The 18,126-nt window shown below is 56.4% G+C and overlaps 2 protein-coding genes across 2 annotated transcripts; one reads left to right on the top strand and one right to left on the bottom strand.

The window, feature by feature from the left end:
- Nucleotides 1-678: 678 nt before the first annotated feature.
- On the bottom strand, nucleotides 679-10,693 carry ATG9A (autophagy related 9A). Its single transcript, XM_054380978.1, has 14 exons — nucleotides 10,591-10,693; nucleotides 10,302-10,345; nucleotides 9,052-9,116; nucleotides 8,608-8,769; nucleotides 8,373-8,514; nucleotides 6,751-7,499; nucleotides 6,247-6,400; nucleotides 5,841-6,020; nucleotides 4,707-4,952; nucleotides 4,193-4,413; nucleotides 3,676-3,793; nucleotides 3,269-3,491; nucleotides 2,989-3,131; nucleotides 679-2,903 (listed from the first exon to the last, which is right to left on the bottom strand). Exons 1-14 carry the CDS (start codon nucleotides 10,691-10,693, stop codon nucleotides 2,898-2,900), a joined length of 2,556 nt encoding a protein of 851 aa, XP_054236953.1. The 3' UTR covers nucleotides 679-2,897.
- A 259-nt stretch (nucleotides 10,694-10,952) lies between these two features.
- ANKZF1 (ankyrin repeat and zinc finger peptidyl tRNA hydrolase 1) lies at nucleotides 10,953-18,107 on the top strand. The gene is made up of 16 exons (XM_054381507.1): nucleotides 10,953-10,988; nucleotides 11,292-11,448; nucleotides 11,587-11,696; nucleotides 12,071-12,173; nucleotides 12,552-12,736; nucleotides 13,041-13,156; nucleotides 13,419-13,572; nucleotides 13,798-14,020; nucleotides 14,177-14,275; nucleotides 14,461-14,661; nucleotides 14,762-14,866; nucleotides 15,698-15,971; nucleotides 16,372-16,483; nucleotides 16,600-16,767; nucleotides 16,882-16,952; nucleotides 17,512-18,107. Exons 2-16 carry the CDS (start codon nucleotides 11,322-11,324, stop codon nucleotides 17,630-17,632), a joined length of 2,169 nt encoding a protein of 722 aa, XP_054237482.1. The 5' UTR covers nucleotides 10,953-10,988; nucleotides 11,292-11,321; the 3' UTR covers nucleotides 17,633-18,107.
- Nucleotides 18,108-18,126: the final 19 nt, after the last annotated feature.

The following is an 18,126-nucleotide window of genomic DNA, read 5'->3' as shown; positions in this document are numbered from 1 at the left end:
CCCCGCTCCAAGGCGCCCCATGCCCGCTCACCTGCCCCCGGGCCCCCTGCCCTGGTCCGCTCCAGGCCCCTGCCCTGCAGCCGCCAGCCGCCGCGAACCGGCTCCCGGCGCCGCTCTGCTCCGCCCCGCTCCCCGCCCGCGCGCCGGCACCGCCAGGCTCCTGCGCGCCCGCCCCGGCGCCGCGAATGCGCCCCGGTTTTGTGCGTCCCGGCCTCGGTGCCCGACCCCGGGCTGCACGGACCTGCCACCCCCGCGGCACTCTGCCCCACAGCTGCCCCCTTGTAGAGACAGGCTCGGGTCGGTGTCCGTAGTGTGGGCCAAGGCGGGGGTCCCCAAAGCCCCAGCAAGGCAATTCGCTTATCGCGGCCGCCAGCCCAGCCCTGCGGTGCCGCGATAGCTCCCGCCGCCGCTCCGCCCACCGCAGAGGTCAGGCAGGACGGGCGCTGCCCTCCCGGGGCTAAATATAGGGCCCCCTTGCCGCCCCCCCCGCCCCCCTCCTCCCCCCCGCGCCCCGGCTCTCGGCCGGGATCCACTCCGGTCGACTGTCATCAAGCAGGCACCCCGCAGCCTCCTGCTACCATCCGGCACCGGCCAGGTCAGCTTCTCGGTCCCCGGCGCCGGGTCAGGTGTCATGCACGGTGAAGGGAGACTCGGAGGCGGCAGGAATGACACGGCCCATCTTTATTTGACAGCTGTACAGCGAGGGCACGGTGGGGGCGATACCACGCTCCCCAGGGATTCCTGCACCCACACGCCCGGGAGGAGATGCAGAGCAGCGGCCTGCCATGCACATGGGACACCGACAACACAAGCACAACATGCAGCAAGGACTCTGGCCCGCTCCTGCCAAGCCTCTCCCTCCTGCCAGCTCTCAGCTTAGACACCAGCAAGAACTCAGCTGGGAAGCCCAGCTGCAGTGTTCTGCAGCCCAGGGAAGTTCACCTCCACCCACAGCATCAGCCAGGGTGACTCGGGAAGCCCCTGGAAAGCTTGAGATCCCAGGAGGTTTGCTTTCAGTTTTTTTCACCCAGCCATGCAGGCCCAAAGCCTGAGCTGGAGCAAGGCTGTTGCAGCTGGTCCTCTGTGGGAGAACCCCACCAGTACCCAGATCCACGGACCCTGTGCCTGACTCAGTGCTGGCCGCAGTAGCAAGGAGCTGAGCTCTGCTTCAGCATGTTCCACTTAGTCTCTCTCAGACTCCAGAGCAGCTGTAGCTTTGGTCCATCCCTCCCTATCAAAGAATGGAGGCCACCACACCAATAGATCCTGCCCCCACATGGGCACCCCAGGTCTGCTCATGCCCTGGTGTCCTGGTTTCAGCTGAGGTTCCTGTACCCCTGGAAGCAGGTGGCTTGGCAGCACACATCCAGGCCAGATTCAAAGTGCAGGGGGCAAAAACCCTGTCAGAGGAAGAGAGGCAGCCTTGGGCTGCAGGAACATTAATGGAGGGTGTGCAGTGCTCACAGAGGGCATGGCAAAAGTGAGCAGCCCCTGCTAGAGGCAACAGGGAGAGTGGAAAGCAAAGCCTGGCAGGAGTTTTCTGCTATGCAAATCCACCAGAAAAGAGGGAAATCAGAACAATCGTGGGAGGCTATGGTACACAGCTGGGATCCTGATCCCCCCCACACCAATAACCATGCCTGGATTGGGGTATGCCTCTCCCTTTGGGGTTCAAGGTGGCCCTCCTTGCCCTGATTGGCCTAAGACAGCTGCTTAGCACAAGGTCTCCAGAGCAGCCAAAGCAATGTTGCAAGGTTTCAGGATGGAAGGAGGAGCTGGGGAGTCCCTGGATGAGATGCAAGACACACCAAAGCCTTTGCCTGGGGACGAGGAAAGGCCTGATACCACAGAAATGGCTGCATCAGGACAGACCTGACGGGCCTGGGCATAGGAAAAAGCCTCTAACATGCCAGTGAGAAAAGAACTGATACAGAGAACATGAGTTCTTCAGGCTGGGCTCCGACGGGGCTTGTGAGCACTCCTGGCGGGCTGCCCTGCGCTGTCTCTTTGGCACTGCAGAAGGACCTGCTCACAGCCCGTATGCCACCAGCAGGGAGGATAATGCCTGGAGGAGCAGAACAAAGGCTGCCAGCTGAGAAGGACATCAGGGACCCAGGACTTTCAGCCCAAGGACCTTCCCTCATATATGTGTAGGGGATGGGCCCTGCTGTTGTGAGAGTTGGAGAAGAGCAGCAGCGTCCCCAGATCCAAGCTAGAGATCTTCCCACCAGCTCAAGATCCTATCCTTACCCACACCAGCTGTAGCTGGGGGGCCATCATTCTGTGGGGCCTGGGCAGAGGGGCAAGCGACCACCCCACTGCTGTCCTGCTCTGGGCTGAGGGGCACACTGGTCCTCTCCAGGAGGGCAAATATGGTCCCAGGCACCTCCTTGGGGCTGCAGGCAGGGCAGGTGTACTGCTACAGGCTGAGCTAGACCTCCTTCAACAGGTCCTGCTTTCAGTTTGGAAGCAGGTCCCAGCTCTGAACAGACATCTGGAGCTGGTGCCATCTCACGTCCCTTCAACCATCTGCTGCTGCCCCCTCCAAGCCTGTCCATGGCTCCCCACTGCTAGTTCTGGTCACATCAGCTTTTGCAGGCTCTGCAAAGATCCTCCAACACAGACGACAGATGTGAACACAGACACATGTATGTACTCACACACGCATTCACCCCACAAGAGTCAGAGTGGCATTGACTTGACACACGGCTGGATAGAAGGTGCCACCGCAAAGCCACCAGCCTGGCAGTTTTGTCTCTTCAGCAACTGATGGCAACAAAATGGAGCCTGGGACTATCCTGCCCACTTAGGACTGGAGAAGAATCAGGCTGATGCCACATCCTGCTGCCCAGGTGGCTCCCAGTCTGCAACCCCCATGAGATCCCCAGTCTACAAGGCTATACCTGCAAGACAGAGAGGGCATGTTGGCACCCATTGGGACCATCCTAAATACACGTTTCCCCTCTCAGCCACGGCTTTCACCCCTACCTTGTGGACCTGTGGTGGAAGCTCATCCTCTGAGCTCTCCTCTGGCACGGGCTCTGGGTGTCTTGCTGACTGCCCATCCTCAGCCCAGCCACCCAGCGGGAGGCGGGAGAAGTGTGATGGGGCTCTGTGTACTGTACCTGGGTCTGCAGGAGAGGCAAGGAGGAAGATCAGCTACCCAGGGGGACGGACAGGGGAAGACAGGGTACTCATGCCAATCCATACAGGGCGCTGGATCCAGGGCTTTGATCCAGAGTTCAGACCTCTGCCACAGTTCCCATACCTGTGATGCCACCGTATCGCCGCTGGAAGCCGGTCTGCAGGGTGGCTGTCTCCTCAGCAGTCTGCCGTGGCGAGGAGAAAGGATAGCTGGCAGAGCGAGGGATGGGGATGGAGGCACCTCGTGGGGCATCCAGCTCCTCATGGGTGCTCTCCCCACTCTCGTCGCTCTCTCGCCGGTGCCAGGTGTGCCGCTCAGGCTCCAGCTGGGCATGCTGCTTGTGCAACTGCAGGCCAAAACATGAGTGAATCAACTGTGTGGGAGTGCACAGGCACCCGAACACAACTGTTCTGCAGCACTGTACACACACTGGTCTCAGCTCTCACGCTGGTATCACAGTCACTCCAGACAAGGCTTCTGCCTACCCTAGCCCCACGTCCTTCTGGCTGACCCAGCTCCAGGCTGCTCACCTCATGCATGTAGAGTGCATGGAGACTCATCTCAGTGGAGGCGTACTCCGACAGGATCATGCTCTGCAGCTGACCCTCCCAGGCGCTGCTCCCCGAGCTCACAGTCCTCGCATCAGCACTGCCATGGGACACACAAGTGGTGTTTGCTGCCCAGGTGCCCCCGACACTGCCCAGCCCCTCTCCACCCTCATGTTAGGCCTACAGAGATCCACCCCTGGCCTGGGTAGAAACGGGCTCTTTGTAGCCATCTCCCCAGATGCACAAGGCAACCAGTCCTGCTTTGGCAGTACCTCTTCCCTACCAGGGGTTTCTCACCACAGTAAGACCTACAGGAGAACACAAGAACCCCAGGCATTGTCCTTTGGGGCCAGATTAAGCACCTGGACCTAACTCTCCTTGTGAACGTATCCCTTGCTCCCCCAGGCTGCATAAATAAATGCCAGTGTGCACCTAAGGACGTGATGGCAATTGGACAAGGGTGAGGTGTTTGACCACCCCTTTCCAGCTTGCAGCTTACCCAGAGGCTGTCATGGTACTGGCACCCCGAGGCTGGGCTCCCTCTCCATCCCTCCCTGATGTCTGGAAGCCACTGGGAGGCTGCTGGGCAGACTGAAGTGGGGAGAAGGAACGCAGGGCTGAGGCCACTTCGGAGAGATGGCGGGACGCCTGTCCATCCCGGCCCACGTGGAAGCCCAGCGCCGAGGAGCCCACTATCACATTGGCAATTAAGCTGTGAGGCTGCAAAGTTGCAATGGAGAGAATCATTCTTCTGTGCAGACTTGGAGGGCTGAATCCTGGCCAGTGACACAGAGCTGAGGCAATCCAGCTCTCTCAGCCCTGCTCCACCCCACAGGGCCTCAGCACAGCCCACTACCTTATCTAGAAACCCAGCAACAGTCCAGCTAGTGCTGATCTATCATATTTGCATCCCCAGATATGGCCCAGGCAAGAACAAAATCACATAGAGGTACTGATTATCAGTCTGCCAGCTCCCAGCAAGCACCCCATGAGCACCCCCCAAGCCTGGGCACCTCTGACTCCGACTGCAGGGACTGGATGGAGCTGAAGAGGGTGTTCTCAGGAAGCACAGCCTGCTGAGCCAGGGCGATGCTGCTGTCGCGGTGCACCCGCTCCTTCAGGAAGCCGATGAAGGCCGTGCTCTCACGGGGTGGCTGCCACTTGGGGTTGGTGATGGCAAAGTGCATGAGGGACAGCTCTGTCTTGCCGTCTTCAGCTTGCTGGTAAATGGAGGCCTCTGTCTTCCCGGCTGACATCCACTGTGGAGCACAGACAGGTTAACGAGGGATAGGATATGCTTTTTACCCCCACTAGGCCTCCTGACAATCCTGCGATCAGGCTGGGCAAAGCACACAAAGCAAAGCATAAGCTGGGCCATGGCTCCACACATAGCAGGTGCCACACCAGAATCCCCATACTTGTCCAGCCCTCATAGCCTAGGGCAGAAGAAGCAAGCACAGCATCTTCCACTTCCACCCCAGAGCATGCAGTGCTGCTGGGGAAGTGGAAAGACAGGAAACAGTCACAAAATATGCAGCTGAAAGCCTTGTCTTGCACTCTTCAGTTTGTAACAGAAGCAACTGGAGCCAACAAATGACTGCTTTTAAAAGCTTCCTGTCACAGAGACTACTCCCATTCAGCTCATGACCCCATCACTAGGAGGTCTTCGCAGTCAAACAACCTAAATTCGAATGCACAGGAAGTGGATGAGTCCCCTTTCTTTCAGCACTAGATTTTATATAATGGAAAATGCTTCTCATGTTCCCAAAGCTGCCTCTGTCCTTGGCACAAGCGGCCCAGCTTCATTAAGTCAGTTCTCAGTGGTCACACCTAAATGCCCAAGTATCTCCAATTCCTCTCTCCTGAGGGCACAGGACTCTTGGTTGCAAAGACAGGCAATGACATCACATAAAGAAAAGACAAAGCCTGGTTCACAAAATGCCAGGTTGATTATCACAGCCAAGCCACAAAAGCCCTCTGGGGGCTGGTGACTTGTGCTGGCAGCCTCAGACACTGAGCAGAGAGGCAAGTGACTGGGCTGGCCTGTGGGCTGCCAGGAGTGATGAGTTATAGCCTCTTAAGGGTCTAAAAGAGCAAACAAGACAGTGAGGATCCCAGGCTGCTTCCCCACCAACCATGGGACCTACCGCTGGGTGGCCATGCTGGCGCACATCCATCTGGGCAAAGGAGCAGGTGTCGCCCACTCCCACCACCTCCACAGTGAAGTTGCGGAAGAAGTCAACGATGTCCAGGGACTTGGGCCGCAAGAAGACAATGAGGATCAGGGGGGTAATGATGGGACTCAGCAGCTCCTCTAGGATGAAGACCTAAGTACAGAGATGATGGACTCAGTACAAGCTTGAGGATGTCAAAAAAACCTCACAATCCCAAAGCCAGCCCATCTCCTGCCCTCCATCTTCTGGGACAGGGTGTCTCTGAGAAAGCTGCTTTGCTCCTCGGCCAGCCCAGGAGCTACTTGGCTCTCCAGCAGCTTCTCCCTCCTGCAGGGATGGGGACAAATCTCCATTCCAGCCCTATTCTAGCCAAGCTCACCGCTTTGTACTGGAAGAGCTGGGCAAACTCGTCCCTGGTCTCATAGCGGTGGGCATTGCCCTGCCAGTGGTCAGGCATGTAGTGGATATGTGCTAGGATGACTCGCAGCAGCTGCTCTGGGCAAAACACCAGGTGCTGGTCAGGGATGAAAGACCTGTAGGACAGGACAAGTAAACATCACAGCATCACGTCTCAGTTCCTGGGAGATCTCATCCTGAGAGGGCAGGGTGACTGATCCAGTTCCACGTGTAGCTCCACGTGTAGCTTTCACTCCCAAGCCAAATCTTCCTGCCTGCCCAGCCCTGGCAGGGTCCAGCCCTCATATACAATCACTGCACCTAGGATCACCACTACCTGCTTCTGCTCCTGACTCTCCTAGCCGAGCCTTTCACTCAAGCAGATTCATGTCCACTTGCAACCAAAGAGCATGTTTGCATGGATGACTGTCAGGCTCACAGCTTCCCACAGCACTGGCAGCACAGGAGCAGCACAGACCCACCTCACCTGCACACAGTGATGCCCACCCCGAGCAGGGTGACCGTGGTCAGGACATGCTCGACGGCCAGCACGTCCTCATCATAGATGGTGAGAGCGATGAGCACAGCCAGGATGGAGCCAGCAAAGAAGGCCACATTCTTGGCCACAATGGTGAGGAGTGGGGAGATAAAGCAGTTCATGTACTTGGAAGCTGGCTTGTACCCCTTGCTGAGGCGTGAGTGCAGTTCATGGTCCAGCTCGTTGAAGTGACGGAGGTAACAGCGTCCATAGAGAGACCAGCAGCGGGCACCCAGGCTGCCTGGCTCTCGCTTCAGGATCTCTGTGTAGCTGAAGAAGGCATAGAGGATCTGCCAGATGAGGATGAGGGGGCAGAGGAGGAAGTTAGCAATGCCAATCCAGAGGATGCGAGTGCTGAGCTTCTCAGCCAGCTCTAGGCGGTTCCCAGCCCGTTTGTACTCAGCCTTCAGGCTCCACTCGTTTTCAAAGAGGGAGCCAGGCCCCCAGAAGAAGATAAGCTCAAAGTTATACTTGAGCCCACGTGTGTAGAAGACGGTGTCTCCCAGCAGGGGCAGGCGGAAGCGGATGGGCAGCAGTGACTTGTTCACCATGGCCACCATGTAGTTCTTGAAACGCAGAATGCGGTGGTAGATGTCAAGCTCCGTCAGCTCCTTCTTGTGAATGCAGATCTGGTGCTCCTTCTGGATCTGCACGATGCGGGCCTGCACCTCCTGCCAGGTGTAGTAAGGCAGGGTGGACTGGAAGGAAACAAGCAGCAAGGTTAGGGGCAGGATGTGTCCAAGGACAGGCTGGGATGAACCCCCTTAAACAGCAGGTCCTGGTGTAGGCCTCACAGTGCCAATGAGACACATGCGACATCAAGACAAAAGATACCTCCTGCACTCCTGCAGCAAGCAGACCCCATACTTTGCCCCAGTGCCCTTTACCCCTAGATTAGTGCAGATGACTCTTTCCCAGCCACTCACACACCGACTGCCTTGGAACCAGGAACACAGCTCCAGGCTCCCATGGGTCCTCCCACAGCTGCCATGTGGAGTCAGAAAGGAGACAGCAAAGCAGCATCCCAGAGGGAGCCTGTGGAAAAGCTGGGGACAAACCAAGCCTCTTGGCTCACCCCACCTTCCTCAAGACAGTCTTCCATCTAGGAATGCACACACACTTGATGTTGTCCATCAGTGCAAGGACTCTGTGCTAGGGTCTATGTGCAAGCCTCCAACCCGACCTCCATGTTCCAGTTTCTCCCCCAGTAAACAAGGAAAATGACGTTGTCCACAACCCAGGCAGGTACAAGGATATCCTTGCTCATGCCTTCTCTGTTGAAAGGCATCACAGAAAAGGCCATCACCAAAGGATAAACATATTGGGTGGCAGATGGCAGAGCTGTGTGCCAGCAGGCAGAGGCAGGCTGGGCAGAGAGGAGTTAACACTGAGTAAATCAGCTGATGGAGAAAAGGCTGAAAGGAGAGGTATTCTTATGGAGCAGAGGGAAGAGTGCTCCACGTAGATCTCCTGGAGAAGCTAGTTCAGAGAGGATTGAAGATGAGCTCCTTCTCAACAGCTGGCAAATGACTCTTGTGTCCCTGCATGCGGCCCTTGGCCCAGCTACTTACCATAGGGATTTTGAGGGCATTGATGTAGAAAGAGTGAATCTCCCAGTAGCAGCAAATGTTGTAGATAAATTTGACAAGTCGATGGACCCAGAAAACCCCAGCTATCACCAGGATGCAGATGAGGAAGCTGTTTGCCTGGATTCTGCAAGTAAGAAGAGGCAAGCAGTAGGAGACAGGACCAGGCAGGCAGCTCAAGTACCTGAGAGAGCAACAGCTGTGTCTATAATGCCCCTACCTTGCACTGCAGACATTTGGAGGCAAGAAGGCATCTGGCAGAGTCACCTTAATGGGCTCACTGGGATGCTGGCTATGATTTACTGCTTTGTTGGCAAAGAGGATGTCATAATCAACGCAGCTGATAAGAAAAGTGGTGAACGCCACTACGAAGATGAACTGCCTGTGAAAAAAGGAATCAGACATGAAGGAATCGCCCTTCTGCCCCCCAGAATGTGAAGCAGTAAGGGTCACATGTCACAGAGATGCGTTCCCACAGCGATGGCAGCAGGAAAGTTCGTGGGCACCACTTTCCTGAACTGGAATGCAAGTTTGGGGCATAGAAAACCCCACCAAAGGGAAGACAAGACAACTCCCACCCCCTCAGCTACAGGAGCTTGGTAGATCCATGTGGCTGTTCCTCAGCAGCTGCCAGGGCCACAATAGAAGGAGAACCTGCACTTACATGAGCTCAAAGATCTCTCCAATGAGCATGCAGGTGAAGCCATTTTTCTGATGCAGGTTATAGACGTGAAAGCTACAGTCAAGGAGAACAGTTTGGAGACTCCTTTCCTCTGATGAAGGATGGAGAGACGTTTCCATGTCACTGGCATCCACAGCTCCCCAGCCAAGTCTCCATCCTCCACCAAGGGAAATCCCCTCCCACACCTATTCATCAGCAAGCTAGTGTTCCACTACAGGGAAACACACTCTGTCCAGGCAAAACATAGCTGGCATAAGAGGACAGCAAAACTCCAGCACCTGTGACTGGTACCCCGGCTCCTGACCCTGATAATGTAGTTAGCATAACTAACACCAGTTTATAAAGCAAGCAGCCATTCTCTGTAACCAAACAGGTCATCTGTTAGTTCCCTTACCCTCACTATCAGACCCTGAAAGTCTTGTAAACCAAGTAAACAAACAAAATATATTTCTGCCTGCCAGCCTCAAGATTCCTGGGCAACAGGATGATTGGTCCCTTCCTTACCAGCCTTGAGCAACCAAAGCATTTGACCAACCTGATGGCAGTGATGACCCCATCAGAGAACATGGAAGTGTAAAAGGACATAGAGTACTGTTCGCAAAATCAAGGAGTCTAAAGTCCCAAGTGGGAACTTGGACTGGAAATGCTGTTAGACAGTAAGACCCAGGACCCCTCAGCATCCTTAAGGATGCCTCCACTGTCATCTGATTCCTCCAAGGACTGAGTGACTTGTATTCGTTTTATGTCTTTTGAGTGTAGATTATGATTATTATACTGATACAACAAATCATGTGTTACAACACAACGTATCTGCAGAGAGTCGCAGAAACCACAAACTACACAAAATCACCATAAGTGGTATAAAATTCTGTACTATGCTACTTATGAAATTGTACTACACTGTTTCTGCTTACAGAAATTCTATGCTACTCTGACTATGAATGCAGTCCTATGCTAATAATAAAACCACGTTAAGAAAATAAAACTTACATTGTAACTACAGCTTAGCATTGTCACTGCTCTGCCAAGGATCCCTAAAAGAAGCCGCCTGTCCCTTCAGTGTTAGGTGACAGCACCCTACAGGGAGGTGGTGTCAGGGATGTGAGTTCTGTCATCTCCCAGCCCCTCTGCAGCCATATGGTGTCCTCCGGGACAGCTCTGTGTTTCCACTAGCACCGAGAGCCCAGAAGGCAGGGGGGTGCATCCTGCCTGAACCTCCTGAGAAAGGATATGCGAGAGAAGAAGAGGTCCAGGTTCTCAATGTGATGCCATGGAGCTAAAGGAAGAAGTGCAGGGTGAGAGGTTGTCCAAACCTTCCTGCCTGTGGGAGACAAACCCACCTCTTCCCCGTCCCGAGTCCCTCCCGGCCCCACAGCCTCCAGCTGCGGCTCCCCTCGCTCCCCGCCTGCTCCCCCGATCCCCCAGGCCTCCGCCGCCTCACGCTTCCCCACCCCGCTACCCTCAGCTCAGGCTGGCGGCCAGACCAGGCCCCATCTCCCTGATGCCGGTGCCACCGCTCACACTTGGCGCCCTCCGGGACGTGGACAAGCAGGTCGCCGCCACCGGGAGGTGATTCGGTAGAGGAACTCTCCAGGCGCTGGTACTGCGTCTCGAAGTGGGCCATGGCGGGGTCCCGCGCCGCCGCCGCCACTAGCTCCGACCTCAGCCTCAGTCTCAGTCCCAGTCCCAGTCCCAGCCCCCGGCCCCGGCCCCGGCCCCGGCCCGGCCCGGCCTGGCCCCGGCCCGGCCCGGCCCGCTCGGCCCCCCGCTCCGCCCACCCCGCGACTGGCGGCCACAATACCCAATACGAGTTGCGGGGCGGGACGAGTGGTTGCCAATGGGAAGACGAGCGGGCAGGAGGCCGGGCTGAGCCTAGCGGCGACCCGTAACCAAACAGGATGTGACACAGCGCAGCTGAGGTGTGCTTCTGGGACCGAGCGGCAGAGCCGGCTTGTGGGTGGCGGGACGTGTGTCTCCGTTACTGGCGGAGGGAGGGTGGATCTTTGGAGTAACAGCTTCGGGACGGTGGGGTCGCGAGGAGGACGCTGGGCAGGAAGGATCGCTTTCACAGGGGGACTAGCGGCGTTGGGGGGATCCCGGGGGCGGCGGCCGCAGGGAACGCTCGGGCAGGGGGAGAGGGGTGGGCCCGTGGGGCGCAGACCTCGGGAAGGAAGTCCTCCGATAACCCACGGCTGGTTCCCGGGGCCGTGCCCGTCCCTCAGACATCGTCCTCTCTGTTGGGAGCAAGAGCGATGCCGACCCCGGAGATCATGTCCGTTTTCGAGGCTGCTCAGGACCCTGTCCTCTTGTGCGGGCTAACCCTGGTCACCGGAGTTGCTGCGGACGCGTGGGCTACCGAACCTGCACCAGTGAGCCACGGTGCGTAGGGTTTCAAGGGGACAGCGGGGTGGGACCTCGTGTCCACCAGCTCCAAGCCACGAAGGAGCTCTGTCCCCAGCACAGCTCGGGTGACAGCCCTGGAGCTTGCCATCTGTACACAGCCCTTCCTTCTTCCAGACAATTCTGTAGTCACGAGGAGGGAAGAGAATGTCCACAGGGTACCTGAGGTGCCAGAACGGATGTGTTGCTTGACCTGCAGGCAGGTGTTTGGCAGCCGGGAGGAGCAGGTGAGCAGGGCTGAGTGGTCAGTGTGAGAAGGGAGTGGGGCTGGCATGGCTGTCGGAGTCCTGCTGCAGAGGCCTAGCCCCAGCATGTATAGCCCAAGGCTGGCTGCTTCCTGTGTCCTGTTGGGATCTGGCAGTCAGACCCAGCATATTATTGTTTAAAATCTCATTTAGTGGAGGTAAATGATATGTGTGGCACAGGCTTGGATTGACTGTTAGGTGGCTAACTCTTTAATGTACTATAGTCTTCCACTCAGGATCACTGCAGGGTCCCAGCATCAGTTCAGCCCTTGGGATCTGTCACCTGAGGGCCTTTAGAGATGGGAGCTTCCATGGGCCACCAAGACCTTGCCAGCTCATACCTCCTTCCTCCACAGACTGAACACTACCATCTTGACTGGCACCGCTTCAACCTGAAGCAGCGACTCCTAGGGCGCCAGACGCTGCCAGTAGAAGTATTTGAAGAGAAGACCCGCAAAGGTGAGGAACAAGGGTGCCCTCAGCTGAGCCCAGAAGCTGTCAGCAGTCTTGCCAGGGCTATTGTGTCCAGGGATGAAGCCTCTGGTAACCCCTGCCACCTTAGAGACCCTTTATTCTGCCCTTGTGGGGTCTCTGCACTGCTTGTGAGCCCTGCTGACTGCTGCTTAGAAGGAAGTATTCTACCTAAGCCATGGCTGTGCATATCTGGGAAACAAGAGGTTCAAATGCCTCTCTCCCCAGCCCACAGTCCCCCTTATGATAAGCAGAGTACGAGACAGGATATTTCTAGGATTATGTGCTGGCCCCTGGAACTACCTGCATAGTTTTGAGGAAGCTGTTGGTTAACCTTTGCCTTGCTTCATTTTCTTTCTTTTGCAGGTGATGTTTCCAGCATCTCAGGGTCAGGTTCAGAGAGCTCTGATGGAGGCAGTGAGTCAGAGTTACTGCCCTCTGCCAGCTTCAGCCCCAAGTGTCTCTCAGTCCCCAGGTCCCACAAGGTGCTGCTCCGCAATGCAAAGGGCCAGCTCATCTCTGCCTACCGCTGTGTGGTGGGCACCAAGAAGGCAAGTCACAGCCCACTTGTTGGGAGAGGGACCTCAGAAAAGACAGGTGGCACTGGGGTGTAGACATCTGCCTGACGGTCCCTTACATCCCATGATGGAAGGATTGGTCTCTAGTGCCTGGTCTGAGCCTTGGTTCTTGCTTGTGGTGTTTTGCTGTGTTTTGCTGTGTTTTGCTGTGTTTTGCTTTGTGTGGTGCTCCCAGAAACCTGCTTCTGGTGCAGCAGAGGGGCTAGTCTTGTCCCAGAGGACAGCAAGACATAACAAGGTAATCCTGTGGGTACTAGCAGGGGTCTCTGTGTCTCAGGGTGTCAGTGAGGAGCCAGTAGATCTGGTGAAGTCGTTGCAGAGCCTCAATGCAAGCACATGCTGGGTTGTGTTGATTATGGGCGGCGGGCACTTTGCAGGAGCTGTCTTCCGAGGGTGAGTACAGAGAAGCAGAGCCAAGCGAGGATAAGTAAGTGGGGCTAGCCACTGGATGGTCATCCCCTTGCTTACCACACCCTGGGCACCCACAGTTCCTAATGTTTGCTTGAGTTGGTTAAGTCCAGCCATGCTGCAAGCCCAAGCTGTTAATCTTTAGGGCCCCAGGGGCAAGCCACAAACCCTCTGGGGTCCCAGTAACATCAGCTCGTCTCCTCTCCATGCATGGAGTCCTGATGCTCATACCTGCTTATCTCCACAGCCCTGAGGTGCAGGAGCATAAGACCTTCCACCGTTACACAGTGCGAGCCCGGCAGGGCACGGCACAGGGCCTCCGGGATGCTCAGACTCCAGGGTCAGCACCCAGGTCAGCTGGAGCCTCCCTGCGGCGTTACAATGAGGCTGCTCTTCTCAAGGTGGGGCTGGACCACAGCACTGGGCTTTTGGCATGGAGATCTTTCCCTGGCTGGCTCCGTGGGGTGGTAACATGCTGCTGCTGGAGGGCATGGGTGGGGGGTGAGCTCTGGAAGGGGGTCAAGGCCCAACTGAGTCTGCTCTGTCCTGGGTTTGTCCCTGCTCCAGACCTGCCTGTGCCCACACGGTGTACTCAGGACCCCATGGTGCTTCATCTTATTCCCCAGGATATTCAGGACCTGCTGGCAGCCTGGGCCCAGCACCTGAAAGAAGCTCAGCGCATCTTCTTGCGGGCTCCTCGTCACAACCGCGCACTGCTCTTTGGTGGCAGGAACCCACCCCTCACCCAAAGTGACCCTCGTGTCTGCCACATCCCCCTCAGCACCCGCAGAGCCACCCTGCGAGAAGTGCTGCGAGTCCACACCATGCTGGCCAGCCTGCAGGTGTATGGTGAGTCAGCCCAGCCCAGGTGCAGTGATGTAATCCCACGTGTGTTAAAGGACACTGCTTTATGGAGTTGAGGTGCCAGCTCTCCAACCCTCATCTCCTGGAGACATGGGGTGCTCCCTGTCACTAAGGAATGACAGGAGCACCCCTGCTGCCCAGGGAAGGACACGCCACTGGAAGACATCACTGGGTCCCCCCAGAAGAGCTGGCAGAAAAGGCAGCAGAAAGTGCAAATGGATCCTATGCAGAAGGACAAAAGTGGTGAGCTTGAACCACAGAGCAAGCAGGGATATCTGGGGTAATAGCACAGGACCAGATTTGCAGCCCTGTGACAGGGCCTGGCACCACAGTGGGGATCTACAGCACACAGCCTTGTGGTGGGCAGAAGGGCAGGATGTGCTTGGCTGAGAGCCCTTAGTGACCCATGCTGTGTGGGGCCTCAGCCCCTGTCTTATCATCTGCCTCAGCCCCAGAGGTGGAGGAGGAGGAAGAAGAAGAAGAGGAAAGCCCTGAAGGGAAACTGGAGACTGTGGAAGTAACACTGGGAACCTTAGACCTTCGGGAGTTTGAAGTAGTGCCGAAGCGAAACTGCAAAAGGAGGAAGAGGAACAAGAAAGTAGAGAAAGGTGAGGGGGAAGAACTGAGCAGGGACAATGTAGGAAGGCACTGGGGAAGGAACCTGCCATGGTGGCTGGAGTGCCAGCTGGCCCTGCCCCTCTTTCTCACCATGTGCTCCCTGTGCAGGGCCCTGTGCTGAAGTGATGCAGTTGCATGGGCAGCCTGGCCCAGAGCTGGTGGTAGAGCTGCAGAGGGAGGCTGGGGCTCAGCCTCTTCCCTGGGACAATGGAGGTAAGTGAGGTCAGGAGCTGGGTGGTGTGGTTGCCTGCTCCATTTGCTGGTGGCTTCACAGCAGGGTGAAGGGCATGTTGACATGCAGGTGTCCAGAGCAGTTTGGTGTAGGAATGCTGTAGCACAGCCACATGCCTTTGAGTGAGCTGTGTGTTCTGAGTAGGCAGCACTTGGCCGAGGCAGGCGCGTTGGAGCAAGGGTATTGGAGTGGGCTTCACGTCAGGAAATGGCTTGGCTGCTGGTGGGAGTGCCCAGCAATGCCATGGCATGTTGTCATAGACTCTGAAGGTGCTGGAGATCCTGCAGTGCCCAAATCCAGCTAGCAGGACAGTGCTTTAACTGGGCTGTATGTTTCTCCTAGCATCATGGGTTGAGTTGAATCTGCTGATGATAATCAATACCATACTGCTACCATGCTAGCTTCAAAATTAAAGTGCTGGCTGGAGCAAAGTATTATGGGGCTTGAAGTTCAAATTATACCATGAGAAGCTTCCTGTTTCAGTTGCTGCTTTTGATTTCCAGGTTTGGAGTGGTGGTCTTTTTGGCTGGGCTGGCTGCAGGATGGGGGTGGAGGGGGGTAGTCACTGGCTTCTGCTGCTGCTTCTGCATTTTGCTGCACTTTTCTGCAAATAGGCTAAGGTAATTGTGCATTGTGTTAACTCATTCTCAGTAACGCTCTTTATCTCAACCCAGAATCTGGGGTTTTGTGTTACTTCCCTTACTTCTGTGTTGGAGGAGAGCAGGCTGTGTTACCCGAGCACACTTCATCAGACCAGAGCACTGCTCTGCTCAGGGAGCTGTCAGACTCCCCTCCCTGTTCTTCCCTAACAGGAGACCCTCAGACCCAGCTCCGCAATGCCCTCTTCACTGCCTGCAAAACAGGGGATTTGGGGACGTTGTCACGCCTCCTGGGTGTGCCAGAGAGTGAAGGTCTGCTGGTGGACAGTGAGGATGGGGACAGCACCCAGCCCCTGGATGCATCACGCTCCCTGCTCAACCAGCCTATGGATGAGGGTGGCTGCACCCTGCTTCATGTGGCAGCACGGGCAGGGAAGGCCAATGCTGTGTGCCTGCTGATGGAGGCAGGAGCAGACCCTGCTCTCAGGTATGCTGTAGGAGCCCAGCAACTCCCTTCTGTCTTGACCACAGGAGACTGGTGCAAGCTTTGTCCTGGGACAGCTTGGGTTGGTCCCTCCAAAGGAAGATGTCTGGATTTGTTATGGGAGGCCTAAGAGCTGGCACAGAGGCAATGTCCCAAAGTGCTCCTAGGTTTATTGGCAGGCAGTTCAGAGGGTGGGGATGCGACCACTCTTTGCAGGACATTTGAGATGCAAGAAAGGGAGGATTTGGGGAATTCTGGTGTAGAAATAAGCAACTTTTCCCTCCTCGGCTGTGATTCCCTCACCCGCAGTACCCATCAGACAAGCCTAGGGAGACACTGGACTCAGCCCACTGGGACATAGGCAGTAAGATGTCAGGCTTAACTGGTCTTCCTTGTCTCACAGAGACAGGCAGGACAGGACCCCCTACTGTGTCTCTGCTGACAAAGTGACCCGCAATGCCTTCCGCAAGTTCATGGTGGACCATCCAGACAAGTACGATTACCACCGTGCCAAGGTGGGTGGCTGCTGCCTGCCGCTGTCTTTTCAGGGCTGAGGGACCCCACAGCAAAGCACCTCTGGCCCACTTGTGCCCTTGCCCCTTGCTCAGTGGGAGATGCTGACTGCCCCCAGGTGCCAGGGCCCCTGACACAGGAGATGGAGGCCAAAAAGCTTGAAAAGAAGCGGGCGCAGAAAGCCCAGCGGAAGCAGCGGGAGCAGATGCAGCAGGAGGAGCGGCAGCGCTGGGAGCAGGAGCAAAAAGAGAAGCAGTGGTTTGCAGCCCTCTCTGATAGGGAGAAGGTAAAGGGATGCATGGAGAAGGGGATGCAGCCCAGCTGGGGCATTGCTGATACGGGCTCTGGGCACAGCAGCTCGCAGGGGCTGCTGGGGCTGAGGTGTCTCTCTGCTCTCCAGAGGGCCCTGGCTGCCGAGCGCAGGCTGGCTGCACAGCTGTGGGACACCAGCACAACTCTTGCCAACATCAGGTAACAGCAGCATGGCTCCACAGACAAACTGTCCCAGCACAGTTGTTCCCTGCCCTTCTCGTTCCATTTCTCATTTCCAGTCTAAAGCTATTCCTGTCAATCCCCAGTGGTGCCTGTGTAAAAGCTTCCTGTCTTGCCCTGTCACCCTGAAATACTCTGGAAAGGGTAATTTGGACTATTTGCAGCCAGTTCCACAGCAAGTTGGCCCTCTCCCTGCTCCTATCCCTGACTGCACATCCCACATCCCTTTTCCCTGTGTCACCCCCACAGGCTTGTGGGCAGCCAGCCCTTCCAGTGCTGAGTAGGTCAGGGGCAGGGCCTTGTATGGGATCAAATTCCCGCATCTTCAGCCTGCCTTGAAATGCCTCACACACACTTGCATGCAGTATCCCCTGCAGAGAGCAAGTCCTGGCCAAGCTGCTGGCTCAGCACGTCAGGTGTCAAGGACCAGAAGAGCTTCAGCTTCCTAATGCTGCTGGTGTCTCATGTGAATCCTGTCTTCCTCTAATCCCCTCGCAAATGCCCCTTCGCTCAGGGCCTTCTCTGTTTTTTCTTGCAGTCGCTGCTGGCATTGTGGAGAGTCCCTCCTGGGCCTTGTCCCTTTCCATTACCTTGACTTCTCCTTCTGCTCCACGGCCTGCCTGCAAACCCACCGCCAGGCCCGGGCCAGCCACACGTAAGGCTGGGAACTGCTGCTGCCTGTCAAGGACTCAGCACTGCAGTGAGGGAGAGTATGTGGAGCAGTACTGATCAGAGGAACGGAGCAGACCAGGTCACTCTCTGGGGCAGCTCTAGCAAAGTCTGGTACAAGAATATTGCTCTAGGTGGTGGCTCTGGGGTTGTTACATGAGAGGTCCCCAGGTGCTCCTGTTAGAGGATGGGACTGTTTTGTGGCTTGACTCCATCGAGGGGGCCTGCTGCCATCTTTTCTCCTGGCTCCATTATAGCCTGCTGCCTGTAGTGGTAGAACAGATCCTGATGCATCCGGACCCTGCAGCCCTAAGCTATCTCCAAGCCACACCTGTGAACACCCTCTGGCCTGCACTGTGCCCTCTCCTCTCCTGGATGTCTCAGCTCTATCATGTTAGCAACTACCTCCTCTGCCTGCACTGTCAATAAAGAGGTGCCTTGACCCCTAGGCATGGGGTGGTATCAGCACAAGCACTGCAATGAT

This window comes from Indicator indicator, chromosome 5 (genome assembly GCF_027791375.1).
Source record: "Indicator indicator isolate 239-I01 chromosome 5, UM_Iind_1.1, whole genome shotgun sequence".
Lineage (NCBI taxonomy): Eukaryota > Metazoa > Chordata > Aves > Piciformes > Indicatoridae > Indicator > Indicator indicator.
Note: the sequence above shows the minus strand (reverse complement) of the source record. Positions and strands in the feature narration are given on the sequence as shown.

Coding starts and splice junctions, on each gene's coding strand:
- ATG9A (XM_054380978.1), bottom strand. CDS start 10,693: ATGGCCCACTTCGAGACGCAGTACCAGCGCCTGGAGAGTTCCTCTACC. Junction 4,953..5,840: donor GCCAGCATGGCCACCCAGCG/GTAGGTCCCATG, acceptor TGTGCTCCACAG/TGGATGTCAGCCGGGAAGAC. Junction 3,132..3,268: donor GCGATACGGTGGCATCACAG/GTATGGGAACTG, acceptor CCTCTCCTGCAG/ACCCAGGTACAGTACACAGA.
- ANKZF1 (XM_054381507.1), top strand. CDS start 11,322: ATGCCGACCCCGGAGATCATGTCCGTTTTCGAGGCTGCTCAGGACCCT. Junction 16,484..16,599: donor ACGATTACCACCGTGCCAAG/GTGGGTGGCTGC, acceptor GACTGCCCCCAG/GTGCCAGGGCCCCTGACACA. Junction 16,768..16,881: donor CCCTCTCTGATAGGGAGAAG/GTAAAGGGATGC, acceptor TCTGCTCTCCAG/AGGGCCCTGGCTGCCGAGCG.